A 27,882-nucleotide genomic window follows, 5' to 3' on the forward strand; every position below is an offset into this window, starting at 1 on the left:
TAGGTCCCAGTTCCGGCCTCCAGTACAACTGGGACTGGTGTGGGATCCTGGTTCAGCGCCCCAGCGCAACTGGGACCGGCTTGGGGTCCCAGTCCAGTCCCCACCAGTATAGCCAGGATGATCTGAGGTTCCCAGTTCAGTCCTCCAGTACAACTGGGACCGGTGTGGGATCCTGGTTCAGCACCCCAGTGCAACTGGGACTGGCTTGGGGTCCCAGTCCAGTCCCCACCAGTATAGCCAGGATGATCTGGGGGTCCCAGTTCAGCCCTCCAGTACTACTGGGACCAGCTCGGGTCCCAGTTCAGGCCTCCAGTACAACTGGGACTGGTGTGGGATCCTGGTTCAGCACCCCAGTGCAACTGGGACCGGGTTGAGGTCCCAGTCCAGTCCCCACCAGTATAGCCAGGATGATCTGGGGTTCCCAGTTCAGCCCTCCACTACAACTGGGACCAGCTTGGGGGCCCAGGTCAGTGCCCCAGTGCAACTGGGAATGGCACGGGGTCCTAGGTCAGCCCCCCAGTGCAACTGGGAACAGCTCAGGGTCCCAGATCGGCCCCCAGCGCAACTGGGAACGGCTCAGGGTCCCAGGCTGGCCCCCCGCAGCACAACTGGGACCGGATCAGGAGCCCAGGTCGGTGCCCCAGTACAACTGGGACTGGCGTACAGTCCCAGTTTGACCCCCCAGTGCAACTGGGACCGGCTCAGGGTCCCAGTTTGACCCCCCAGTACCACTGGGACTGGCTCAGGCTCCCAGTTTGACCCCCCAGCACCACCCAGAAGGCTTCCCCAGTCTGGCCCCCCTCAGACCTGCTCCCAGGAGGCAGGAGACATGGGGGTCCTGGGGCCAGGGGGGTTCAGCTAGGGGATGCAGGGGGGTCATGGGGCTGGGGGGGGTCCAGCCCAGGGGAAATGGGGGTCCCTGGACCAGGGGGGGTTCAGCCAGGGGATGCAGGGGGGTCCTGGGGCCGGGGGGGGTCCCTGGACCAGGGGGGTTCAGCCAGGGGATGCAGGGGGGTCCTGGGGCCGGGGGGGGTCCAGCCCAGGGGAAATGGGGGTCCCTGGACCGGGGGGGGGTCAGCCCAGGGGATGCAGGGGGGTCCCAGGAACAAGTGGGTCCAGCCCAGGGGACATGGGGGTCCCAGGACCAGGGGGGTCCAGCCCTGGTGATATGGGCGTCCCAGGACCGGGGGGTCCAGCCCGGGGGACATGGGGGTCCTGGGGCTGTGGAGGTCCAGACCAGGGGATATGGGCGTCCCCAGACCAGGGGGTCCAGCCCGGGGGACACAGGGGGGTCCCAGGGACTGGAGAGGCCAGCCCAGGGGACGTGGGGGGTTCTGGGGATTAGGGGGTCCAGCTCGGGGGACATGGGGGCCCCAGGGACTCGTGGGGGCAGCCCAGGGGACGTGGGGGTTCTGGGGATTAGGGGGTCCAGCTCAGGGGACATGGGGGTCCCAGGGACTCGTGAGGGCAGCCCAGGGGACGTGGGGGGTTCTGGGGATTAGGGGGTCCAGCCCGGGGGACACAGGGGGGTCCCAGGGACTGGAGAGGCCAGCCCAGGGGACGTGGGGGGTTCTGGGGATTAGGGGGTCCAGCTCGGGGGACATGGGGGCCCCAGGGACTCGTGGGGGCAGCCCAGGGGACGTGGGGGGTTCTGGGGATTAGGGGGTCCAGCTCAGGGGACATGGGGGTCCCAGGGACTCGTGAGGGCAGCCCAGGGGACGTGGGGGGTTCTGGGGATTAGGGGGTCCAGCTCGGGGGACATGGGGGCCCCAGGGACTCGGGGGGGCAGCCCAGGGGACGTGGGGGGTTCTGGGGATTAGGGGGTCCAGCTCAGGGGACATGGGGGTCCCAGGGACTCGTGAGGGCAGCCCAGGGGACGTGGGGGGTTCTGGGGATTAGGGGGTCCAGCTCGGGGGACATGGGGGCCCCAGGGACTCGTGGGGGCAGCCCAGGGGACGTGGGGGGTTCTGGGGATTAGGGGGTCCAGCTCGGGGGACATGGGGGCCCCAGGGACTCGGGGGGGCAGCCCAGGGGACGTGGGGGGTTCTGGGGATTAGGGGGTCCAGCTCGGGGGACATGGGGGCCCCAGGGACTCGGGGGGGCAGCCCAGGGGACGTGGGGGGTTCTGGGGATTAGGGGGTCCAGCTCGGGGGACATGGGGGCCCCAGGGACTCGGGGGGGCAGCCCAGGGGACGTGGGGGGTTCTGGGGATTAGGGGGTCCAGCTCAGGGGACATGGGGGCCCCAGGGACTCGGGGGGGCAGCCCAGGGGACGTGGGGGGTTCTGGGGATTAGGGGGTCCAGCTCGGGGGACATGGGGGCCCCAGGGACTCGTGGGGGCAGCCCAGGGGACGTGGGGCGTTCTGGGGATTAGGGGGTCCAGCTCGGGGGACATGGGGGCCCCAGGGACTCGGGGGGGCAGCCCAGGGGACGTGGGGGGTTCTGGGGATTAGGGGGTCCAGCTCGGGGGACATGGGGGCCCCAGGGACTCGGGGGGGCAGCCCAGGGGACGTGGGGGGTTCTGGGGATTAGGGGGTCCAGCTCGGGGGACATGGGGGTCCCAGGGAGTTGGGGGGGCAGCCCAGGGGACGTGGGGGGGTTCCAGGGACCAGGGGTCCAGCCTAGTGAAATGGGGGGGGGTCCTGAGAACAGAGGGGTCCGGTCCGGGGGACGTAGAGGGGTCCCAGGACTGGGGGGAGGGTCCAGCCTAGGGGACATGGGGGTCTCAGGGATTGGGGGGGTGCCAGGGATCGGGGGGCCCCAGGACCGGGGGGGTCCAGCCTGCGGAACATGGGGGGGGGTTCCTGAGATTGGGGGGGCGGTCCAGGGGACACAGGGGGGGTCCCAGGACTGGTGGGTGGTTCCAGCCTGGGGAACACAGGGGTCTCAGGGACTGGGGGGTGCTGGGGACCGGGGGGGGTCCAGCCCGGGGGATGGGGGGCCCCAGGACAGGGGGGGTCCAGCCCGGGGAACATAGAGGGGTCCTGAGATTGGGGGGGGGCGGCCGGGAGGACACGGGGGTCTCAGGGATTGGGGGGGGGTGCCAGAGACCAGGGGGGTCCAGCCCGGGGGATGGGGGGCCCCAGGACCGGGGGGGGTCCAGCCTGGGGAACATGGAGGGGTCCCGAGATTGGGGGGGGGGGGGACGGCCCGGGGGACATAGAGAAGGTCCCAGGACTGGGGGGTCCAATCCCAGGACACGGGGGTCTCAGGGATTGGGGGGGGTGCCAGAGACCGGGGGGTCCAGCCCGGGGGACACGGGGGTCTCAGGGATTGGGGGGGGGTGCCAGAGACCAGGGGGGGTCCAGCCCGGGGGATGGGGGGGCCCCGGGACTGGGGGGGAGGGTCCAGCCCGGGGGACACGACGAGGTGCCGGTACCGGGGCTCAACCCGGGTTGGGGGGGGCCAAACATCCCAGAACCGCGAGGGTCCCAAAACCACGAAGGATCCCGGGGGAGGGGGAGGGGGGGGCGGCACCGGGCCGGGAGCCCGCGAGTCCCGGCGAGGAGGAGGCGGCGGCGGCGGCCGGGCCCGGAGCCCTCGCGGGCCGCCCCCGGCGGGGGTGGGCAGGGATGAACGGGAGACACCGACCTCTTCGCTCCCCGCCCCGGGGCCGGGAACCGAGACCGGACCGAGGCCCCGTAGGGCAGCGGGGACCGGACTGCGGCCGGTACCGGGGCGGGGTCGTTACCAATCCGACACTGAGAGGCGCCCGGTACCGGAGAACGGGTTGGTGCGGGCCCAGCACCGGAGAGCGACCGGTACCGCTGTGTGTGTGTGGGGGGGGGGGGTCCGGTACCGGTGGCGGGGGGGGGGGGGAAGGCCCGGCCCAGGCCCGGTACCGGCGCGGGGGAAGGCCCGGCCCAGGCCCGGTACCGGCGGGGGCCGGGTCAAACCGGTCGCGGTGGCGGGGGGGGGGGGGTTCGGCCGGGGGCTCGGCCCGGGCCTGGCCCGGTCCCGGGGCGGCTCCGCACTCACCGCCGCCGCCGCGGCCCGTCGGGCGCCGCCAGCCGCACACCGAGGCGCCGTAGCCGCCGCGCAACGTCAGCGCGCACGGCACGCACGCACGCACGCACGCACGGCGCGTCACCGCGCCTGCGCGCGAGCGCGCGCGCGCGCCTTCCCCCCCGCCCCTTCCGCCGGAAAGGAGGGGGGGGCGGGGTCTCCCCGGCAACCGATTGGTCGGCGCCGGTGCTCGTCGGCGGCGCCGCAGCCAATGGGAGGGCGGGGAACGCGCTCTGTGACGTCGGGCGGGGCGGGGCAGCCGCCGGCCTCGCGCTGCCCCTCCCCGTCGCGCCGGCCCCGCCCTCCCGCCCTTTGGCCCCGCCCCCTCCGAGTTACCCTTAACTCTGCCCTGCGCTCGAGCAGCCCCTCCCCCACTTCTCCCCCCCCCACCCCGCCCGGACGCCTGGGTCCCCCGTGCCCGATGTCCCCAGGGGGTCCCCAGAGTGTCCCCGACGTCCCCAACATCCCCAGGGGGTCCCCAGGGTCCCCAGAGTGTCCCCAATGACCCCCGTCCCCGAAGTCCCCAGGGTGTCCCCAGGGTCCCCAACATGTCCCCATGTCCCCAATGTCCCCAGGGCGTCCCCAACATATCCACAATGTCCCCATGTCCCCAACGTCCCCAGGGTGTCCCCAGGGTCCCCAACATGTCCCCATGTCCCCAATGTCCCCAGGGCGTCCCCAACATATCCACAATGTCCCCATGTCCCCAACGTCTCCAGGGTGTCCCCAGGGTCCCCAACATGTCCCCAACGTCCCCAATGTCCCCAGGGTGTCCCCAACATATCCACAATGTCCCCATGTCCCCAACGCTCCCAGAGTGTCCCCAGCGTCCCCAGCGTGTCCCCGATGTCCCTGACGTCCCCAATGTCCCCAGGGCGTCCCCAACATATCCACAATGTCCCCATGTCCCCAACGTCTCCAGGGTGTCCCCAGGGTCCCCAACATGTCCCCAACGTCCCCAATGTCCCCAGGGCGTCCCCAACATATCCACAATGTCCCCATGTCCCCAACGTCCCCAGGGTGTCCCCAGGGTCCCCAGCGTGTCCCCGATGTCCCCGACGTCCCCAATGTCCCCAGGGCATCCCCAACATATCCACAATGTCCCCATGTCCCCAACGTCCCCAGGGTGTCCCCAGGGTCCCCAACATGTCCCCAACGTCCCCAATGTCCCCAGGGCATCCCCAACATATCCACAATGTCCCCATGTCCCCAACGTCTCCAGGGTGTCCCCAGGGTCCCCAACATGTCCCCAACGTCCCCAATGTCCCCAGGGCGTCCCCAACATATCCACAATGTCCCCATGTCCCCAACGTCCCCAGGGTGTCCCCAGGGTCCCCAACATGTCCCCGACGTCCCCAATGTCCCCAGGGCGTCCCCAACATATCCACAATGTCCCCATGTCCCCAACGTCCCCAGGGTGTCCCCAGGGTCCCCAATGTCCCCGACGTCCCCAATGTCCCCAGGGCGTCCCCAACATATCCACAATGTCCCCATGTCCCCAACGCCCCCAGAGTGTCCCCAGCGTCCCCAGCGTGTCCCCGATGTCCCTGACGTCCCCAATGTCCCCAGGGCGTCCCCAACATATCCACAATGTCCCCATGTCCCCAACGTCTCCAGGGTGTCCCCAGGGTCCCCAACATGTCCCCAACGTCCCCAACGTCCCCAGGGCGTCCCCAACATATCCACAATGCCCCCATGTCCCCAACGTCTCCAGGGTGTCCCCAGGGTACCCAACATGTCCCCGACGTCCCCAATGTCCCCAGGGCATCCCCAACATATCCACAATGTCCCCATGTCCCCAACGTCTCCAGGGTGTCCCCAGGGTCCCCAACATGTCCCCACGTCCCCAATGTCCCCAGGGTGTCCCCAACATATCCACAATGTCCCCATGTCCCCAACGCTCCCAGAGTGTCCCCAGCGTCCCCAGCGTGTCCCCGATGTCCCCGACATCCCCAACGTCCCCAGGGCGTCCCCAACATATCCACAATGTCCCCATGTCCCCAACGCCCCCAGAATGTCCCCAGTGTCTCCAGCGTGTCCCCGATGTCCCCGACGTCCCCAATGTCCCCAGGGTGTCCCCAACATATCCACAATGTCCCCATGTCCTCGACATCTCCAGAGTGTCCCCAGCGTCCCCAGCGTGTCCCCAATGTCCCCATGTCCCCAACGTCCCCAACATCCCCAGGGTGTCCCCAACATATCTGCAATGTCCCCGATGTCCCCATGTCCCCAACATCCCCAACGTCCCCATGTCCTCAACATCCCCAGGGTGTCCCCAGGGCCCCCAACATGTCCCCAATATCCCCGATGTCCCCAACATCCCCATGTCCCCCATGTCCTCGACATCTCCAGGGTGTCCCCAGGGTTCCCAACATGTCCCCGAGGTACCCGACGTCCCCAAGGTGTCCCCAATGCCCCAATGTGTCCCTGATGTCCCCGAGGTCCTCAACGTCCACATGTCTCTGGTGTCCCCAAGGTGTCCCCAGGGTCCTCAATGTGTCCCAGATGTCCCCTGACATCCTCCAACATCCCCGATGGCCCCAGGGTCTTCCCATCATCCTCAACATGTCCCCAAAATCCCCAGGGTGTCCTCAATGTCCCCAACGTGTCCCCAAGGCCTCCAACGTGTCCCCAACATCCCCACGGTGTCCCTCGGGTCCCTGACGTCCCCATCAATGTGTCCCTAATGTCCCCAGGGTGTCTCTAAGATCCCCAACATCCCCCAGTTGTCCCCACTGTCCCCAACATGTCCCCAAAGTCTCCCGGGTGTCCCCAACATCCCCAGAGTGTCCTCAATGTCCCCAATATCCCCAGGGTGACCCCAGGGTGTCCCCAGTGTCCCCCAGTTGTCCTCATACCCACAACGTCCCCATCATCCCCCCAACGTCCCCATCACCCCAGCGTGTCCCCAACATGTCCCCGATGTCCCCAGCACCTCCACCATGCCCAACGTGTCCCCAGCATGTCCCTTGTGTCCCCATCGTCCCAAATGTGTCCCCGACATGTCCCGATGTCCCCAGCATCCCCATCACCCCGGCGTGTCCTCAGCGTGTCCCTGAAGTCCCCTGTGTCCCCAATCCACCCAGCATGTCCCCAACATCGCCAGTGTCCCCCTCACTCCCAGTGTGCCCTCAAAGTCCTCCGTGTGTCCCCAGCAGGTCCCCAGCATGTCCCCAATGTTCCCATCACCCCCAGCATGTCCCCAACATCGCCAGTGTCCCCATCACCCCCAATGTGTCCCCGACATGTCCCGATGTCCCCAGCATCCCCATCACCCCCAGCGTCCCCAGCATGTCCCCGATGTCCCCGGTGTCCCCATCACTCCCAGTGGGTCCCCAGCGTCCCCAGCATGTCCCCAATGCCCCTAGTGTCCTCAGCATGTCCCAACATCCCCAAGGTCCTCAGCATGTCCTTGATGTCCCCACCACCCCAGCATGTCCCCAGTGTCCCCAGCATCCCCAGCACGTTCCTGACGTCCCCAGTGTCTCCAATGCTCCCAGTGGGTCCCCAGCATCCCCAGCACGTCCCCGACGTCCCCAGCAGGCTGAGGACAGGGCGGTCCGTGGGTGAGAGACAGGGCCCGGACACCTGGGTCCTGCCTGGGTGGACAGAGGGATGGACACGGCCACAGGGACGGAGGGACGGAGGGATGGAGGGATGGATGGATGGAGGGATGCAGACACAGGGAGGGAGAGATGGACGTGGACAAAGGGACGGAGGGATGGAGGGATGGAGGGATGGATGGAGGGATGGAGGGATGGATGTGGACACAGGGCTGGAGGGAGGGATGGTGGGAGGGATGGAGAGATGGATGGAGGGATGATGGGATGGTAGGAGGGAGGGATGGAGGGATGTGGGGATGGTGGGATGGATGCAGGGATGGATGGAGGGATGTGGGGATGGTGGGAGGGGTGGAAGGAAGGATGGAGGGATGGAGGGATGCGGGGACAGACGGAAGGAAGGATGCAGGGATGGATGCAGGGATGGAGGGATGGAGGGACAGATGGAGGGATGTGGAGATGGAGGGATGGAGGGATGGAGGGACAGATGGAGGGATGTGGAGATGGAGGGATGGATGCAGGGATGGAGGGATGGAGGGACAGATGGAGGGATGTGGAGATGGAGGGATGGAGGGACGGAGGGACAGATGGAGGGATGGATGCTGGGATGTGGGGATGGACGGATGGAGGGATGCAGGGACAGATGGAAGGAAGGATGCAGGGATGGATGCAGGGATGGAGGGATGGATGCAGGGCTGCAGGGATGGATGGACGGATGGAGGGATGGATGGAGGGACGGACAGAGGGATGGATGGAGGGATGGAGGGATGGATGCAGGGCTGCAGGGATGGATGGACGGATGGAGGGATGGATGGAGGGACGGACAGAGGGATGGATGGAGGGATGGAGGGATGGATGGAGGGCTGCGGGGACAGATGGATGGATGGAGGGATGCAGGGATGGACGGACGGACAGATGGATGGATGGAGGGATGCAGGGATGGATGGATGGATGGAGGGATGGATGGAGGGATGCAGGGACGGATGGACGGACAGATGGAGGGATGGAGGGATGCAGGGACGGACGGAGGGGTGGATGGAGGGATGGACGGAGGGATGGACGCAGGGATGGACGGAGGGATGGATGGATGGAGGGATGGAGGGATGCAGGGATGGATGGATGGATGGGGGGATGTGGGGACGGATGGACGGATGGAGGGATGGATGGACGCAGGGACGGACGGACGGACGGACGCGGGGATGGACGGAGGGATGGACGCAGGGATGGACGGAGGGATGGATGGAGGGACGGATGCAGGGATGGACGGAGGGACGGATGGAGGGATGGATGGAGGGATGGATGCAGGGATGGACGGAGGGATGGAGGGATGGATGGGGGATGTGGGGACGGAGGGACGGACGGAGGGACGGACGGAGGGATGCAGGGACGGATGCAGGGATGGATGCAGGGATGGAGGGATGGACGGAGGGATGGAGGGATGGATGGAGGGACGGATGCAGGGATGCAGGGATGGATGGATGGATGGATGGACGGAGGGACGGACGGAGGGATGGATGGAGGGACGGACGGAGGGATGCAGGGACGGATGCAGGGATGGATGGATGGATGGGGGGATGTGGGGACGGATGGACGGATGGAGGGATGGATGGACGCAGGGACGGACGGACGGACGGACGCGGGGATGGACGGAGGGATGGACGCAGGGACGGACGGAGGGATGGATGGAGGGACGGATGCAGGGATGGCTGCAGGGACGGATGCAGGGATGGACGGAGGGATGGAGGGATGGAGGGATGGATGGGGGGATGTGGGGATGGACGGACGGACGGAGGGACGGACGGAGGGATGGATGGAGGGACGGACGGAGGGATGCAGGGACGGATGCAGGGATGGATGCAGGGATGCAGGGATGGACGGAGGGATGGAGGGATGGATGGAGGGACGGATGCAGGGATGCAGGGATGGATGGAGGGATGGATGGAGGGATGGATGGAGGGATGGATGGACGCAGGGACGGACGGACGGACGGACGCGGGGATGGACGGAGGGATGGATGGAGGGACGGATGCAGGGATGGATGCAGGGACGGATGCAGGGATGGACGGAGGGATGCAGGGATGGAGGGATGGATGCAGGGATGCAGGGATGCAGGGATGGATGGAGGGATGCAGGGATGGACGGACGGACGGATGGATGGATGGAGGGATGCAGGGATGGATGGATGGATGGAGGGATGGATGGAGGGATGCAGGGACGGATGGACGGACAGATGGAGGGATGGAGGGATGCAGGGATGGAGGGATGGACGGAGGGATGGAGGGATGGATGGAGGGACGGATGCAGGGATGCAGGGATGGATGGATGGATGGATGGACGGAGGGACGGACGGAGGGATGGATGGAGGGACGGACGGAGGGATGCAGGGACGGATGCAGGGATGGATGGATGGATGGGGGGATGTGGGGACGGATGGACGGATGGAGGGATGGATGGACGCAGGGACGGACGGACGGACGGACGCGGGGATGGACGGAGGGATGGACGCAGGGACGGACGGAGGGATGGATGGAGGGACGGATGCAGGGATGGCTGCAGGGACGGATGCAGGGATGGACGGAGGGATGGAGGGATGGAGGGATGGATGGGGGGATGTGGGGATGGACGGACGGACGGAGGGACGGACGGAGGGATGGATGGAGGGACGGACGGAGGGATGCAGGGACGGATGCAGGGATGGATGCAGGGATGCAGGGATGGACGGAGGGATGGAGGGATGGATGGAGGGACGGATGCAGGGATGCAGGGATGGATGGAGGGATGGATGGAGGGATGGATGGAGGGATGGATGGACGCAGGGACGGACGGACGGACGGACGCGGGGATGGACGGAGGGATGGATGGAGGGACGGATGCAGGGATGGATGCAGGGACGGATGCAGGGATGGACGGAGGGATGCAGGGATGGAGGGATGGATGCAGGGATGCAGGGATGCAGGGATGGATGGAGGGATGCAGGGATGGACGGACGGACGGATGGATGGATGGAGGGATGCAGGGATGGATGGATGGATGGAGGGATGGATGGAGGGATGCAGGGACGGATGGACGGACAGATGGAGGGATGGAGGGATGCAGGGATGGAGGGATGGATGCCGGGATGCAGGGATGGATGGATGGACGGACGGACGGACGGAGGGATGGACGGACGGACGGACGGACGGACGGCCGCGGGGATGGCTGCGGGGACGGCCGGACGCAGGGCTGCGGGGACCGAGGGCCGCGGGGACGGAGGGTGGGACACGCCGCGGGGGAGGCAGCCGGCGTCTCCGGCGTCTCCGGCGGCCCCGGGGCGCCCGGGCCCCGCCCGCCGCTGCCGCCCGCTGCCGCCCGCTGCCGCCCGGTGCCGCCCCCCCCCCGCCCCCCCCCGCCCCGCCCCGCCCCGCCCCGGCGGCTCTGCGGGCTCCGGAGCGGCCAGCCGCGGCCTGCGCCCCCCCGCCGGTAACCTCCCCCCCCTCCACCGGTAACCCCCCCCCGCCGGTAACCCCCCCCCCCCGCCGCCCGCTGCCGCCGGGCCCGGCCTTTGCCCGGCCTCCCGCTGCCCCCCGCATCATCCCGGGCCCCCCCCCCCGCCCAGCATCATCCCGGGCCCCCCCCCCAATTATCCCGGTCCCCCCCCCCCGCCCAGCATCATCCCGGGCCGCCCCCCCCATTATCCCGGTCACCCCCCCATCATCCCGGTCACCCCCCCCAGCATCATCCCGGGCCCCCCCCCCATCATCCCAGGCCCCCCCCATCATCCCGGCCCCCCCCCCGATCATCCCCGGCCCCCCCCCCAGCATCATCCCGGTCCCCCCGCTATTACCCCGGTCCCCCCCCCCGCAGCATCATCCCGGTCCCCCCCCCTGCAGCATCATCCCGGGCCCCCCCCCAGCATCCCGGTCCCCCCCCCCAGCATCATCCCGGGCTCCCCCCCATTATCCCGCCCCCCCCCCCGCAGCATCAACCCGGTGCCTCCCATCTCGGGCTCCTTCCGCATCATCCCGGTCCCCCCCCCCATTATCCCGGCCCCCCCCAGCATCATCCCGGTCCCCCCCCCATTATCCCGGCCCCCCCCAGCATCATCCCGGGCCCCCCCCCATTATCCCGGCCCCCCCCAGCATCATCCCGGTCCCCCCATCCCGCTGCCCCCCCCAGCATCCTGGTCCCCCCCCCCCGCCGCATCACCCCGGTCCCCTCCATCCCAGCCCCCCCCCCATCGCGGCCCCCCCCCCAGCATCCTCCCGCCCATGGCCCCCCGACGGGGTGAGGCCTGACCGGACCCGGCGCCCCCCCCCCCAACGCGCCCCCCCCCACCCCGGCACCGGCCTGCGCGGCCGCCATGGGAGAGGCCGGGGGCTGAGCCCCCCCCCAGGTACCGGCACCGGCGGGGGGGGGGACCGGTTACCCGGGGGGGGTCTGATTTGGGGGGGGGACCGGCTACTGGGGGGGGGCTGATACTGGGGGGGGACCGGCTACTGGGGGGGGCTGATACTGGGGGGGGACCGGTTACCCGGGGGGGGGGTCTGATACTGGGGGGGGGACCAGCTACTGGGGGGGTCTGATATTGGGGGGGGACCGGTTACTGGGGGGGGGTGTCTGATATTGGGGGGGGGACCGGCTACTGGGGGGGGTGTCTGATATTGGGGGGGGTCGGTTACTGGGGGGGGCTGATACTGGGGGGGGACCAGCTACTGGGGGGGGTCTGATATTGGGGGGGGACCGGTTACCCGGGGGGGTGTCTGATATTGGGGGGGGGACCGGCTACTGGGGGGGGGGCTGATATTGGGGGGGGTCAGTTACCGGGGGGGGCTGATATTGGGGGGGCACCGGTTACTGGGGGGGGGTGTCTGATATTGGGGGGGGGACCAGCTACTGGGGGGGGACCGGTTACCCGGGGGGGTGTCTGATATTGGGGGGGGGGACCGGCTACTGGGGGGGGCTGATATGGGGGGGGACCGGTTACTGGGGGGGTGTCTGATATTGGGGGGGGGACCGGCTACTGGGGGGGGCTGATATGGGGGGGGACCGGTTACTGGGGGGGGTCTGATATTGGGGGGTCCTGATATTGGGGGGGGGTTGGTTACTGGGGGGGGCTGCAGGGACGGGGGGGGGGAACGGGTGTCCGCAGGGTCCCGGTGTCCCTCGGCCTGGTGAGCCCCCCCCCATTGCCCCCCCCATTCGGTGCCTCGTGCGGGGGCCTCGCACGCCCCCCCCCGCCACCTCGCACACGCGTGTCGGCCGGCTCTGCGGGACGGTGGCGTGTGCGTGGCCGGGGGTATGCACGCGTGTGCGTGTCCGGGCTGGGGGGGGGTATGCACACGTGTGTGCGGGGTCGCGTGTGCACCGGGGGGGGGGCGGTTACGGGTCCCCGGGGCTGCTGGGGAAGGCAGGGAGCGCCGGGGCGGGCGCGTTGCACGGCTGCACACGCGTGTGCGGGGGGGGGGGTGTGCACGTGTTTCGCAGGGTTGCCTGCGCCGTGGGGGGGCACGCGTGTTGGGCGGGTGGAGGGGTATCTGCACGTGTGTGCACGCGTGTGTGCATTGTGGGGGGCATGCGCACGCGTGTGCACGCGTGCGTATGTTCACTGTGGGGGCGTGCACACGCGTGTGCATGGGTGTGCACTATTGGGGTGTGCAAACACGTGTGCATGTGCGTGTGTGTGTTCACTATTGGGGTGTGCACACACATGTGCATGTGTGTGTGCACTATGGGGTGTGTGCACACGCGTGTGCATGGGTGTGTTCACTATTGGGGTGTGCACACGCGTGTGCATGGGTGTGTGCACTATGGGTTGTGTGCACACGGGTGTGCATGTGTGTGTTCACTGTGGAGGCTGTGCACACGCGTGTGCATGTGCATGTGTGTGTTCACTGTTGGGGCGTGCACACGCGTGTGCATGGGTGTGCACTATTGGGGTGTGCAAACACGTGTGCATGTGCGTGTGTGTGTTCACTATTGGGGTGTGCACACGGGTGTGCATGTGTGTGTGCACTGTGGAGGCTGTGCACACGCGTGTGCATGTGCATGTGTGTGTTCACTGTTGGGGTGTTCACACGCATGTGCATGTGTGTGTGCACTATGGGGTGTGTGCACACGCGTGTCCATGGGTGTGTTCACTGTTGGGGCTGTACACACGCGTGTGCATGTTTGTGTGTGTGTGTTCACTATTGGGGTGTGCACACGCGTGTGCATGTGTGTGTTCACTATTGGGGTGTGCACACGTGCGTGCATGTGTGTGTGCACTATGGGGTGTGTGCACACGCGTGTGCATGTGTGTGTTCACTATTGGGGTGTGCACACGCGTGTGCATGGGTGTGTGCACTATGGGTTGTGTGCACACGGGTGTGCATGTGTGTGTGCACTATGGGGGCTGTGCACACGCGTGTGCATGGGTGTGTGTGTGTTCACTATTGGGGTGTGCACACACATGTGCATGTGTTTGTGCACTATGGGGTGTGTGCACACGCGTGTGCATGGGTGTGTTCACTATTGGGGTGTGCACACGGGTGTGCATGTGTGTGTTCACTGTGGAGGCTGTGCACACGCGTGTGCATGTGCATGTGTGTGTTCACTGTTGGGGTGTGCACACGGGTGTGCATGTGTGTGTGCACTATGGGGTGTGTGCACACGCGTGTGCATGTGTGTGTTCACTATTGGGGTGTGCACACGCGTGTGCATGGGTGTGTGCACTATGGGTTGTGTGCACACGGGTGTGCATGTGTGTGTTCACTGTTGGGGTGTGTGCATGGGTGTGTGCACTATGGGGGTGTGTGCACACGCGTGTGCATGTGTGTGTTCACTGTTGGGGTGTGTGCATGGGTGTGTGCACTATGGGGTGTGCACACGCGTGTGCATGGGTGTGTTCACTATTGGGGTGTGCACACGTGTGTGCATGTGTGTGTGCACTATGGGGTGTGTGCACACGGGTGTGCATGGGTGTGTGCACTGTGGGGGCTGTGCACACGCATGTGCATGTGCATGTGTGTGTTCACTGTTGGGGTGTGCACACGCGTGTGCGTGTGTGTGTGCACTGTGGGGGACACAGGGATGGGCTCTACTGGGCCGTACTGGGCCGTACTGGGCTGTACTGGGCTGTACTGGGCTGTGCTGGGTTGTATTGGGCTGGACTGTTTCATACTGGTTCGCACTGGGCTATACTGGGTTGTACTGGGCCATCCTGGGCTGTGCTGAACTGTACTGGGCTGTACTGGGCCATATTGGGCTATGCTGGATTGTACTGGGCTGCACTGGGCTATACTGGGCTGGACTAGGCTGTACTGGTCTGTATTGGGTTATACTGGGCTGTACTGGGCTCCATTGAGTTGTACTGGGCTGTACTGGGCTGTACTGGGTTATACTGGGTTGTACTGGGCTACATCGAGTTGTACTGGGCTGTACTGGGTTGTACTGGGCTCTACTGGCCTGTGCTGAATCCTACTGGGTTATACTGGGCTGTACTGGGTTGTATACCGTTCTGGGCTGTACTGGGAGATAGTGGGCTTGTACTGGGCCATACTGGGCCATACTGGGCAGTACTGGGCTGTACTAGCCAGTGCAGAGCTGCATTGGGCTATATTGGGTGATACTGGGCTGCACTGGGTGAAACTGGGCTGCACTGGGTCATACTGGGTTGCATTGGAATATACTGGGCTGTGCTGGTCCATACTTGGAGTACAGGGCTATACTGGGCTATACTGGGCTGCACTGGGCTGCACTGGGCTGTCGGGGGGGTGCCAGGCACTTCTGGGCCATGCTGGGTTGTACTGGGCTGTACTGGGGGGTGCTGGGCCATACTGGGCCATACTGGGGGGTAGTGGGTTGTACGGGGTTATAGTGGGCTGTGCTGGGTTATGCTGGCTTGTTCTGGGCCATACTGGGTCGCACTGGTCTGTACTGGGCCATACTGGAGGGTACCGGTGGGTACTGGGGGGTAGTGGGCCATACTGGCCCGTACTGGTGGGTGCTGGGCGCGGGGGCTCAGCACCCTCCTGCCCACAGGCACCGGCGGCACCGGCGGCACCATGGAGCCCTGAGCACAGGTAGGTGCACGGGGGCACGCGGGGGGCACACGCCTCGCACGGGGGGTGCACACGCCTCGCACGAGGGCACACGCCTCGCACGGGGATGCACATGGGGGTGCACACGCCTCGCACGAGGGCACACGCCTCACACGGGGATGCACGTGGGGGTGCACACGCCTCGCACGAGGGCACACGCCTCGCACGGGGATGCACATGGGGGTGCACACGCCTCGCACGAGGGCACACGCCTCGCACGGGGATGCACATGGGGGTGCACACGCCTCGCACGAGGGCACACGCCTCACACGGGGATGCACATGAGGGTGCACACGCCTTGCACAGGGGCACACACCTTGCACAAGGATGCACATGGGGGTGCACACACCTCGCACGGGGGCACACGCCTCGCACGGGGATGCACATGAGGGTGCACACGCCTTGCACAGGGGCACACACCTTGCACAAGGATGCACATGGGGGTGCACACGCCTCGCACGAGGGCACACGCCTCACACGGGGATGCACGTGGGGGTGCACACGCCTCGCACGAGGGCACACGCCTCGCACGGGGGCACGCGGGGGGCACACGCCTCGCACAGGGGGTGCACACGCCTCGCACGGGGATGCACGTGGGGGTGCACATGCCTTGCACGGGGGCACACACCTCGCATGGGGATGCACATGGGGGTGCACACGCCTCGCACGAGGGCACACGCCTCACACGGGGATGCACGTGGGGGTGCACACGCCTCACACGAGGGCACATGCCTCGCACGGGGATGCACATGGGGGTGCACACGCCTCGCACGAGGGCACACGCCTCACACGGGGATGCATATGAGGGTGCACACGCCTTGCATGGGTGCACACGCCTTGCACAGGGGCACACACCTTGCACAAGGATGCACATGGGGGTGCACACACCTCGCACGGGGGCACACGCCTTGCACGGGGATGCACATGAGGGTGCACACGCCTTGCACAGGGGCACACACCTTGCACAAGGATGCACATGGGGGTGCACACGCCTCGCACGGGGGCACACGCCTCACACGGGGATGCACACACCATGCATGGGGGTGCACACGCCTCGCACGGGGATGCACACGCCTCACACGGGGATGCACACGCCTCGCTTGAGTGCACACGCCTCGCGCGGGCTACACGGGTCACAGGGGTCACGCGGGTTACACGCCTCGCGTGGGTTCCCTCGCACGCCTCACGTGTCACCCTGCCACGTTGCAACGTGTCGCCCCGTTGCAACGCCCATCCCCACGCGTGTCAATGCGTGTCAACCCATTGCATTGCCCAGCCCCACGCGTGTCAATGCGTGTCGCCCCATTGCATTGCCCAGCCCCACGCGTGTCAATGCGTGTCACCCCATTGCATTGCCCAGCCCCACGCGTGTCAATGCGTGTCGCCCCGTTGCAACGCCCATCCCCACACGTGTCAATGCGTGTCACCCCATTGCACTGCCCAGCCCCACGCGTGTCACCCCCCCGCGCATGTCAACGTGTGTCGCCCTGCTGCATTGCAACGCGTGCACCCCATTGCAACACCCGGCCCGTGTGTGTCAACGTGTGTCACCCCATTGCAATGCCCACCCCAATGCGTGTCACCCCACTGCGTGTCAATGTGTGTCACCCTGCACATCCCCCCACGTGTCAACACGTGTTGCCCTGTTGCTTTGCAACGTGTGCACCCCATTGCAACCCCCGGCCCCACACGTGTCAACATCTGTCACCCTGTTGCATTGCACACCCCTCCTGCATGTCAACGTGTGTCACCCCATTGCATTGCAACACGTGCAGCCCATTGCAACACCCAGCCCCTCGTGTGTCAGTGTCACCCCCATTGCATTGCACATCCCCCCGTGTGACAGCGTGTGTTGCCCTGTTGCAACACCCAGCCCCACGTGTGTTGCCCCACCACATGTCAACGTGTGTCACCCCATTGCATTGCAACACGTGCACCCCATTGCAACACCCGGCCCCACACGTGTCAACATCTGTCACCCCGTTGCATTGTGTGTGCACCCCATTGCAACACCCAGCCCCCTGCGTGTCAACGTGTGGCACCCCATTGCATTGTGTGTGCACCCCATTGCAACACCCAGCCCCCTGCATGTCAACGTGTGTCACCCCATTGCATTGTGTGTGCACCCCATTGCAACACCCAGCCCCCTGCGTGTCAACGTGTGTCACCCCATTGCATTGTGTGTGCACCCCATTGCAACACCCAGCCCAACACATGTCAATGTGTGTCACCCCGTTGCATTGCACACCCCCTCCACGTGTCAACCTGTGTCACCCGGTTGCATTGCAACGCGTGCACCCCATTGCAACACCCAGCCCCATGTGTGTCACCCGGTTTCATCACATATCCCCATGTGTGTCAATGCGTGTCACCCGGTTGCATTGCACGCCTCCTGCATGTCAACACGTGCACCCCATTGCAACACCCAGCCCCACACATGTCAACGTATGTCACCCCGTTGCATTGCAACACGTGCACCCCATTGCAACACCCAGCCCCGCACATGTCAACGTGTGTCACCCCATTGCATTGCACACCCCCTCTGCGTGTCAACCTGTGTCACCCCATTGCATTGCAACGTGTGCACCCCATTGCAACACCCAGCCCAACACATGTCAACGTATGTCACCCCGTTGTATTGCACACCCCCTCCGCTTGTCAATGTGCGTCACCCCATTGCATTGCAACGTGTGCACCCCATTGCAACACCCGGCCCCACATGTGTCAACGTGTGTCACCCCATTGCAATGCCCACCCCCATGTGTGTCACCCCACTGCGTGTCAATGTGTGTCACCCTGTTCCATTGCACATCCCCCCACGTGTCAACGTGTGTCACCCCATTGCATTGCAACGCGTGCACCCCATTGCAACACCCAGCCCTGCACATGTCAACATCTGTCACCCTGTTCCATTGCACACCCCCTCCGCGTGTCAATGTGTGTCACCCCATTGCATTGCAACGCGTGCAGCCCATTGCAACACCCAGGCCCCTGTGTGTCAACATCTGTCACCCTGTTGCATTGCACACCCCCTCTGTGTGTCAACGTGTGTCACCCTGTTGCACTGCAACGTGTGCACCCCATTGCAACACCCAGCCCCGCACATGTCAACGTGTCACCCTGTTGCATTGCACACCCCCTCTGTGTGTCAACGTGTGTCACCCCATTGCATTGCAACACGTGCACCCCATTGCAACACCCAGCCCAACACATGTCAACGTATGTCACCCCGTTGTATTGCACACCCCCTCTGCTTCTCAGTGTGTCACCCCATTGCATTGCAACGTGTGCACCCCATTGCAACACCCAGCCCCACGTGTGTCAACATGTGTCACCCCATTGCAATGCCCACCCCCATGCGTATCACCCCACTGCGTGTCAGTGTGTGTCACCCTGTTCCATTGCACATCCCCCCATGTGTCAACACGTGTTGCCCTGTTGCATTGCAACGCGTGCACCCCATTGCAACACCCGGCCCCACACATGTCAACGTGTGTCACCCTGTTGCATTGCACACCCCTCCCGCATGTCAACGTGTGTCACCCCATTGCATTGCAACGTGTGCACCCCATTGCAACACCCAGCCCCACGCGTGTCAACGTGTGTCACCCCATTGCAATGCCCACCCCCATGTGTGTCACCCCACTGCGTGTCAATGTGTGTCACCCTGTTCCATTGCACATCCCCCCACGTGTCAACGTGTGTCACCCCATTGCATTGCAACGCGTGCACCCCATTGCAACACCCAGCCCCACACGTGTCAACATGTGTCACCCTGTTGCATTGCAACGCGTGCAGCCCATTGCAACACCCAGGCCCCTGTGTGTCAACATCTGTCACTCCGTTGCATTGCACACCCCCTCCGCATGTCAACGTGTGTCACCCCGTTGCATTGCAACGCGTGCAGCCCATTGCAACACCCAGCCCTGCACATGTCAACGTGTGTCACCCCGTTGCATTGCACACCCCCTCCGCGTGTCAACGTGTGTCACCCCATTGCAATGCCCACCCCCATGCGTGTCACCCCACTGCGTGTCAATGTGTGTCACCCTGTTCCATTGCACACCCCTCCTGCGTGTCAACATCTGTCACCCCGTTGCATTGCACACCCCCTCTGTGTGTCAACGTGTGTCACCCCATTGCATTGTAACGCGTGCACCCCATTGCAACACCCAGGCCCCTGTGTGTCAACATCTGTCACCCTGTTGCATTGCACACCCCCTCCGCGTGTCAACGTGTGTCACCCCATTGCATTGCAACGCGTGCACCCCATTGCAACACCCAGGCCCCTGTGTGTCAACATCTGTCACCCTGTTGCATTGCACACCCCCTCCACGTGTCAACCTGTGTCACCCCATTGCATTGCAACGCGTGCAGCCCATTGCAACACCCAGCCCCACACATGTCAACATCTGTCACCCCGTTGCATTGCACACCCCCTCCATGTGTCAACCTGTGTCACCCCATTGCATTGCAACGCGTGCACCCCATTGCAACACCCAGGCCCGCACGTGTCAACGCGTGTCACCCCATTGCATCGCACCCCTCCGCGTGTGCCCCCCCGCACCCAGCGGCGACACCCCCGCGCCCCGCTGAGCACCACCCCCCCCCGCGTCCCCACACCGTTCCGTCCCCGCAGCGCCCGGCGCCGGCCCGAAGCCCGACATGGCCAAGCTGCTGGTGTCGCTGGTGGTGCTGGGCGCCGTGACTCGGCCGCAGGCGCCGACGCGCTGCCCGGGCCGTTGCATCTGCCCCACGCCGGCCCCCAACCCCACGCTGCTGTGCGCCAAGACGGGCCTCCTCTTCGTGCCGCCCGCCATCGACCGGCGCACCGTCGAGCTGCGCCTCACCGACAACTTCATCGCCGCCTTGCGCCGCCCCGATTTCGCCAACATGACCAGCCTGGTGCACCTGACGCTCTCGCGCAACGCCATCAGCCGCGTGGCCCCCGGCGCCTTCGGCGACCTGTGCGCCCTGCGCGCCCTCCACCTGGACGGCAACCGCTTGCCGGCGCTGAGCGGCGCCCAGCTGCGCGGCTTGGCCAGCCTGCGCCGCCTCATGCTGGCCAACAACCAGCTGGGGCGCATCGAGGCGGCCGCCTTCGCCGCCTTCGCCGCCACCGTCGAGGACCTGGACCTGTCCTACAACAACCTGGCCAGCGTGCCTTGGGAGGCCATCGGCGCCATGGCCAGCCTCAACACGCTCACGCTGGACCACAACCTGCTGGAGCGGGTGGCGCCGGGCGCTCTGGCTCGCTTGCCCAAGTTGGCGCGCTTGGACGTGACGGCTAACCGCTTGCGGACGGTACCGCCGCCGGCCGGGCCGGCTCGCTTCGCCTTGGCTTTGGGCGGCAACCCGTTGCATTGCAACTGCGAGCTGCTGTGGCTGCGGCGGCTGGAGGCGGCCGGGCGCCTCGAGACGTGCGCCACGCCGCCCCACTTGGCCGACCGCCTCTTCTGGGCCGTGCCCGAGGAGGAGTTCGTGTGCCGGCCGCCCTCCATCACGCGGGCCCGCGCCACCGCCGGCGCCGTCCTCGAGGGCCAGGCGGTCAGCGTGCTCTGCGCCGCCGCCGGCGACCCGCCGCCGGCTCTGCACTGGCTGGCGCCCGACGGCCGACCCGTGCGCAACGGCTCCCGGCGGGCCCTGCGCCCGGACGGCACCCTCGAGCTGCGCGCCGCCGCCCTGGCCGACCACGGCGCCTTCACCTGCGTCGCCTCCAACGCCGCCGGCGAGGCCGCCGCTCCCGTCGCCCTGGCCGTCCTGCCCCTGCCCCTGCCCGCCGCCCGCCCGCCCCCCTCGCCCCCGCCGCCCCCCGCCGCTGCCCCCTCCGACATGGCCGGCGCCGCCGCTCCCGAACGTCGCCGCATCGTGGCCGCCGAGCTCACCGCTTCCTCCGCCCGCATCCGCTGGCCCGCTCAGCGCCACGTGCCCGGCATCCGCATGTACCAGATCCAGTACAACAGCTCCCTGGACGACAGCCTCGTCTACAGGTGGGCGGCGGCGCGCGGCGGCGCGCGGCGGTGCAAAACGCTGCGCGGGGCTGCAAAAGGCTGCACGGGGCTGCACGGGGGTGCGCGGCGTCACACAGCGGTGCAAAACGCTGCGCGGGGGTGCACGGTGCTGCACAGGGGTGCAAAGGGCTGCACGGGGCTGCACGGGGGTGCGCGGCATCACACAGCGGTGCAAAACGCTGCACAGGGGTGCACGGTGCTGCACAGGGGTGCAAAGGGCTGCACGGGGCTGCACGGGGGTGCGCGGCATCACACAGCGGTGCAAAACGCTGCGCGGGGGTGCACGGTGCTGCACAGGGGTGCAAAGGACTGCACGGGGCTGCACTGGGGTGCAAAGGGCTGCACTGGGGTGCACGGGGCTGCACTGGGGTGCACGGCATCACACAGCAGTGCAAAACGCTGCACAGGGGTGCACAGTGCTGCACAGGGGTGCAAAAGGCTGCACGGGGGTGCACGGGGCTGCACAGGGGTGCACGGCATCTCACGGCAGTGCAAAATGCTGTGCGGGGCTGCACGGTGCTGCACAGGGGTGCACGGCGTCACACAGCGGTGCAAAACACTGCACAGGGGTGCACGGTGCTGCACAGGGGTGCAAAGGGCTACACTGGGGTGCACAGCGTCACACAGCGGTGCAAAATGCTGCACAGGGGTGCACGGTCCTGCACTGGGGTGCAAAGGGCTGCACAGGGGTGCAAAGGGCTGCACAGGGGTGCACGGCATCACACAGCAGTGCAAAATGCTGCACAGGGGTGCACGGTGCTGCACAGGGGTGCAAAGGGCTGCACTGGGGTGCACGGGGCTGCACAGGGGTGCAAAGGGCTGCACTGGGGTGCACGGGGCTGCACTGGGGTGCACGGCGTCACACAGCGGTGCAAAATGCTGCACAGGGGTGCACGGGGCTGCACTGGGGTGCAAAGGGCTGCACGAGGGTGCACGGGGCTGCACAGGGGTGCACGGCATCACACAGCGGTGCAAAATGCTGCACAGGGGTGCACGGTGCTGCACTGGGGTGCAAAGGGCTACACTGGGGTGCACGGTGCTGCACTGGGGTGCAAAGGGCTGCACGGGGGTGCACGGGGCTGCACTGGGGTGCACGGCATCACACGGCAGTGCAAAATGCTGCACGGGGGTGCACAGTGCTGCACTGGGGTGCACGGCGTCACACAGCAGTGCAAAATGCTGCACAGGGGTGCACGGTCCTGCACTGGGGTGCAAAGGGCTGCACAGGGGTGCACGGCATCACACAGCAGTGCAAAATGCTGCACAGGGGTGCACGGTGCTGCACAGGGGTGCAAAGGGCTGCACTGGGGTGCACGGGGCTGCACAGGGGTGCACGGCGTCACACAGCAGTGCAAAATGCTGCACAGGGGTGCATGGTGCTGCACAGGGGTGCGCAGCATCACACGGCAGTGCAAAATGCTGCACGGGGGTGCACAGTGCTGCACAGGGGTGCACGGGGCTGCACTGGGGTGCACAGCATCTCACGGCAGTGCAAAATGCTGCACGGGGGTGCACAGGGCTGCACAGGGGTGCACGGCATCACACAGCAGTGCAAAACGCTGCACAGGGGTGCACGGTGCTGCACAGGGGTGCAAAAGGCTGCACGGGGGTGCACGGTGCTGCACAGGGGTGCACGGCATCACACGGCAGTGCAAAACGCTGCACAGGGGTGCACGGTGCTGCACAGGGGTGCAAAAGGCTGCATGGGGGTGCACGGGGCTGCACTGGGGTGCACAGCATCTCACGGCAGTGCAAAACGCTGCACAGGGGTGCACGGTGCTGCACAGGGGTGCAAAAGGCTGCACGAGGGTGCATGGGGCTGCACTGGGGTGCACGGCATCTCACGGCAGTGCAAAATGCTGCACAAGGGTGCACGGTGCTGCACAGGGGTGCAAAAGGCTGCACGGGGGTGCACAGTGCTGCATGGGGGTGCATGGCATCACACGGCAGTGCAAAATGCTGCATTGGGGGGGGGGGTGCATGGCCTGGCACAGTGGTGCACGATGCTGTACAGGGCCACGTGGCATTGCCCAGCGGGGCACGATGCTGCAGGGAGGCACGTGGTGTTGCACAGCGGCGCGCGATGCTGCACGGCGGCGCGCAGCGGTGCACGGGGGCCCGCAGCGTCGCCCAGCGGCGCGCGATGCAGCACATCGGTGTGCAGCATTGCACCACAGCAGTTCACGAGCGCGCACGGGCCAGGGTGTTGCACCCCCACGTGCCAGTCTGCGCATTGCACCACTGTGCGGGAGTCCAGGCACTGCGCTGTCACGTGCGAGCTGGGACGTTGCACCGCCACGTGCATGGCACCGCTATGCACACTCCAGGGTCTCGCACCACCGCGTGCGAGCCTGCGCGCTGCACCACTGGGTGCTAGCCCCTGCGTTGCAGCACTGTGTGCGAGCCCGCACGTTGCACCACGACATGCGAGCCAGCCGGTCACACCACCAGGTGTGAGCCCTTTGCGCCCCCGCGTGCGAGTCCGTGCATTGCACCAGCATGCACAATCTGGTGCATTGCACGCACATGCATGACTCCGTGCATTGCACCAGCATGCACGATCCAGTGTGCTACCCAAGAACGCACGATCCAGTGCATTGCATCAGCGTGCACGTCCTGCCGCACTGCACCCACATGCACGACCCAGTGCATTGCACCAGCATGCATGAGCCAGTGTGGTGCACAAGTGTGCACGATCTGGTGCATTACACCAGCACACATGTCCCAGTGCATTGCACCAGAATGCACAACCCGGTGCATTGCACGAGCATGCAGAACCCGGTGCATTGCACCAGCATGTACAACTTGGTGAGTTGCACCAGTATGCACAACCCAGTGCATCGCATCATCACACATGTCCCGGTGCATTGCACCAGCATGCACGACCCGGTGCATCGCACCATCACGCACGAACCGCTGCACTGCACCAGCACGCACCACCCGGTGCATTGCACCAGCATGCACGACCTGGTGCATTGCATGATCACACATGTCCCACTGCGTTGCACCAGCATCCACGACCCGGTGCATTGCATGATCACACATGTCTCGGTGCATTGCACCAGCATGCACGACCCGCTGCGCTGCACCAGCATGCACCACCTGGTGCATTGCACCATCACACACGACCCGCTGCGTTGCACCAGCATGCACCACCCGGTGCATCGCACCATCACGCACGACCCGCTGCGTTGCACCAGCACGCATGTCCCGGTGCATTACACCAGCATGCACGACCCGGTGCATTGCACCATCACGCACGACCCGCTGCGTTGCACCAGCATGCACGACCCAGTGCTTTGCACCATCACGCACGACCCGCTGCGTTGCACCAGCATGCACGACCCAGTGCTTTGCACCATCACACACGACCCGCTGCGTTGCACCAGCACGCACCACCCGGTGCATCGCACCATCACGCACGACCCGCTGCGTTGCACCAGCACGCATGTCCCGGTGCATTACACCAGCATGCACGACCCAGTGCATTGCACCATCACGCACGACCCGCTGCGCTGCACCATCATGCACCACCTGGTGCATTGCACCAGCATGCATGTCCTGGTGTGTTGCACCAGCACGCATGTCCTGGTGTGTTGCACCAGCACTCATGACTCGGTGCATCGCACCATCACGCACGACCCTCTGCGTTGCACCAGCACGCATGTCCCGGTGTGTTGCACCAGCATGCACCACCCGGTGCATCGCACCATCACGCACATCCCACTGCGTTGCACCAGCACGCACCACCCGGTGCATCGCACCATCACGCATGTCCTGCTGCGTTGCACCAGCACGCATGTCCTGGTGCATTACACCAGCATGCACGACCCGGTGCATTGCACCATCACGCATGTCCCGGTGCGTTACACCAGCATGCACCACCCGGTGCATTGCACCATCACGCACGACCCGCTGCGTTGCACCAGCACGCACCACCCGGTGCATCGCACGAGCACGCACGACCCCGCCGCGTGAACACCTGCCCGCGCGCGGCGGCACACGCGTGCTCCGCCGCGGCGCTGAGCCCCCGCCGTTCCCCGCAGGATGATCCCCTCGTCCAGCAAGACCTTCGTGGTGACGGACCTGGCGGCGGGCCGCGAGTACGACCTGTGCGTGCTGGCCGTGTACGAGGACGGCGCGACGGCGCTGCCGGCGGCGCGGGCCGTGGGCTGCGTGCGCTTCGCCACGGCCGCCGGCGGCCCCCGCTGCCCCGCCGCCCGCCCCCACTTCCTGGGCGGCACCATCATCATCGTCATCGGCGGCGCCATCGCCGCCTCCGTCCTCGTCTTCATCCTCATCCTCACCGTGCGCTACAAGGCGGCCGGCGCCCGCCGGCACCCAACAGCCGCCGTCGCCAGCGTCTGCTCCCAGACCAACGGCGCCCACCCGCCGGGTGCCAAGCACCCCGACGAGCCCGAGGCCGGGCCGCCGCCGGGTGCCGAGCCGCCGCCGGTGCCGCCGGTGCTCCCCGAAGCCGTGGGCGCCCCGGCGGTCCCCGAGGCGGCGGGTGCCGCCAGGACCCCGCGGCACCGGCACTCCTTCGACGGCGCCCGCGGGCTCTTCCCCAGCCACAGCTACCCGCGCCGGGCCCGGACACGACTGCACGGCTCGGCCTCGCGCCTCGACGCCGCCGGCGCCCCGGGCCCCCGGCGCCCGGCCTTCGGCAGCACCGAGTGGATGCTGGAGAGCACCGTTTAGGGAGGGCGGCGCGGGGGGTGGGGGGTGGGGAGGGGGCGACCTCCAGCCCCTGGGTGCTTGGACGCAGTTGGGGCACCCTTGGGTGCTCGAGTGCACCCTTGGGTGCCCGAGAGCATCGCTGGTGCCTCTGGGTGCTTGGACGCAGCTGGGGCACCCATGGCTGCTCGAGTGCACCCTTGGGTGCCCGAGAGCATCGCTGGTGCCTCTGGGTGCTTGTGCACAGCTGGAGCACCCATGGGTGTCTAAGTGCACCCTTGGGTGCCCAAGAGCATGGCTGGCACCTCTGGGTGCTTGTACACAGCTGGGGTACCCTTGGGTGTCTAAGTGCACCCTTGGGTGCCCGAGAACATGGCTGGCACCTCTAGGTGCTTGTGCACAGCTGGGGCACCCCTGGGTGTCTAAGTGCACCCTTGGGTGCCCAAGAGCATGGCTGGCCCCTCTGGGTGCTTGTACACAGCTGGGGTACCCTTGGGTGTCTGAGTGCACCCTTGGGTGCCCGAGAGCATCGCTGGTGCCTCTGGGTGCTTGTGGGCAGCTGGGGCACCCCTGGGTGTCTAAGTGCACCCTTGGGTGCCCAAGAGCATGGCTGGCACCTCTGGGTGCTTGTACACAGCTGGGGTACCCTTGGGTGTCTAAGTGCACCCTTGGGTGCCCGAGAGCATGGCTGGCACCTCTAGGTGCTTGTGCACAGCTGGGGCACCCCTGGGTGCCCAAGTGCACCCTTGGGTGCCCAAGAGCATACCAAGCAGCCTTAGGGCCTTGTGCACATCCTTGGCACCCCTGGGAGCTCAAGTGCACCCTTGGGTGCCCAAGAGCATGCCGGGCAGCCTTAGGGCCTTGAGCACATCCTTGGCACCCATGGGTGCTTGAGTGCATCTTTGGGTGCCCAAGACCATGGCTGGCACCTCTGGGTGCTTGTGCACAGCTAGAGCATCCCTGGGTGCCCAAGTGCACCCTTGGGTGCCCAAGAGCATGACGGGCAGCCTTAGGGCCTTGTGCACATCCTTGGCACCCATGGGTGCTCAAGTGCATCTTTGGGTGCCCAAGAGCATGGCTGGCACCTCTGGGTGCTTGTGCACAGCTGTGGCACCCTTGGGTGCCTGAGACCAAGCCGGGCACCTCTGAGTGCTTGTGCACAGCTGCGGCACCCCTGGGTAGTCACGTGCATCCTTGGGTGCCTGCATGCCCCTCAGGCACCCCAGCACCCCTGGGTGCCTGTCTGCATCCCTGGGTGCCTGGGTGCCCCCCCGGGTGCTCACATGCATCCCTGGCACCCCCAGGCAGCCACATACACCCCTGGGTGCCCTCGAGCACGCTTGACGCCCCTGGGCGCGTGCGTGCGTGCCCGGGTGCCCGCGTGCACCCTTGGCATGGCCGCGCACCTCTGGGTGCCCACGTGCACCCGCGCCATGCCAAACCCCCCCCCTCCCCGCTCCCCCGAGGTGCACCCCGGCACCCAGGGGTGCCCCTGCCGCCCCCGCGCCCCGGCACCCGGGGCAGCCGGCTCGCTCCCCCGCCGCGGTGCCTTAGGAGGGCCGGGCGGGCGCTG

The 27,882-nt window shown here is 66.5% G+C and overlaps 1 protein-coding gene across 1 annotated transcript; it reads left to right on the forward strand.

The window, feature by feature from the left end:
* The first annotated feature begins 11,885 nt into the window (after window positions 1-11,885).
* Window positions 11,886-27,773, forward strand: LRFN1 (leucine rich repeat and fibronectin type III domain containing 1). The gene is made up of 4 exons (XM_068910312.1): window positions 11,886-11,936; window positions 15,563-15,603; window positions 20,261-21,611; window positions 25,679-27,773. The coding sequence occupies exons 3-4, from the start codon at window positions 20,287-20,289 to the stop codon at window positions 26,331-26,333; spliced, it is 1,980 nt and encodes a 659-aa protein (XP_068766413.1). The 5' UTR covers window positions 11,886-11,936; window positions 15,563-15,603; window positions 20,261-20,286; the 3' UTR covers window positions 26,334-27,773.
* Window positions 27,774-27,882: the final 109 nt, after the last annotated feature.

Source organism: Struthio camelus, chromosome 16 (genome assembly GCF_040807025.1).
Source record: "Struthio camelus isolate bStrCam1 chromosome 16, bStrCam1.hap1, whole genome shotgun sequence".
In the NCBI taxonomy this organism is placed as follows: Eukaryota; Metazoa; Chordata; class Aves; order Struthioniformes; family Struthionidae; genus Struthio; species Struthio camelus.

Coding starts and splice junctions, on each gene's coding strand:
- LRFN1 (XM_068910312.1), top strand. CDS start 20,287: ATGGCCAAGCTGCTGGTGTCGCTGGTGGTGCTGGGCGCCGTGACTCGG. Junction 21,612..25,678: donor GACGACAGCCTCGTCTACAG/GTGGGCGGCGGC, acceptor CGTTCCCCGCAG/GATGATCCCCTCGTCCAGCA.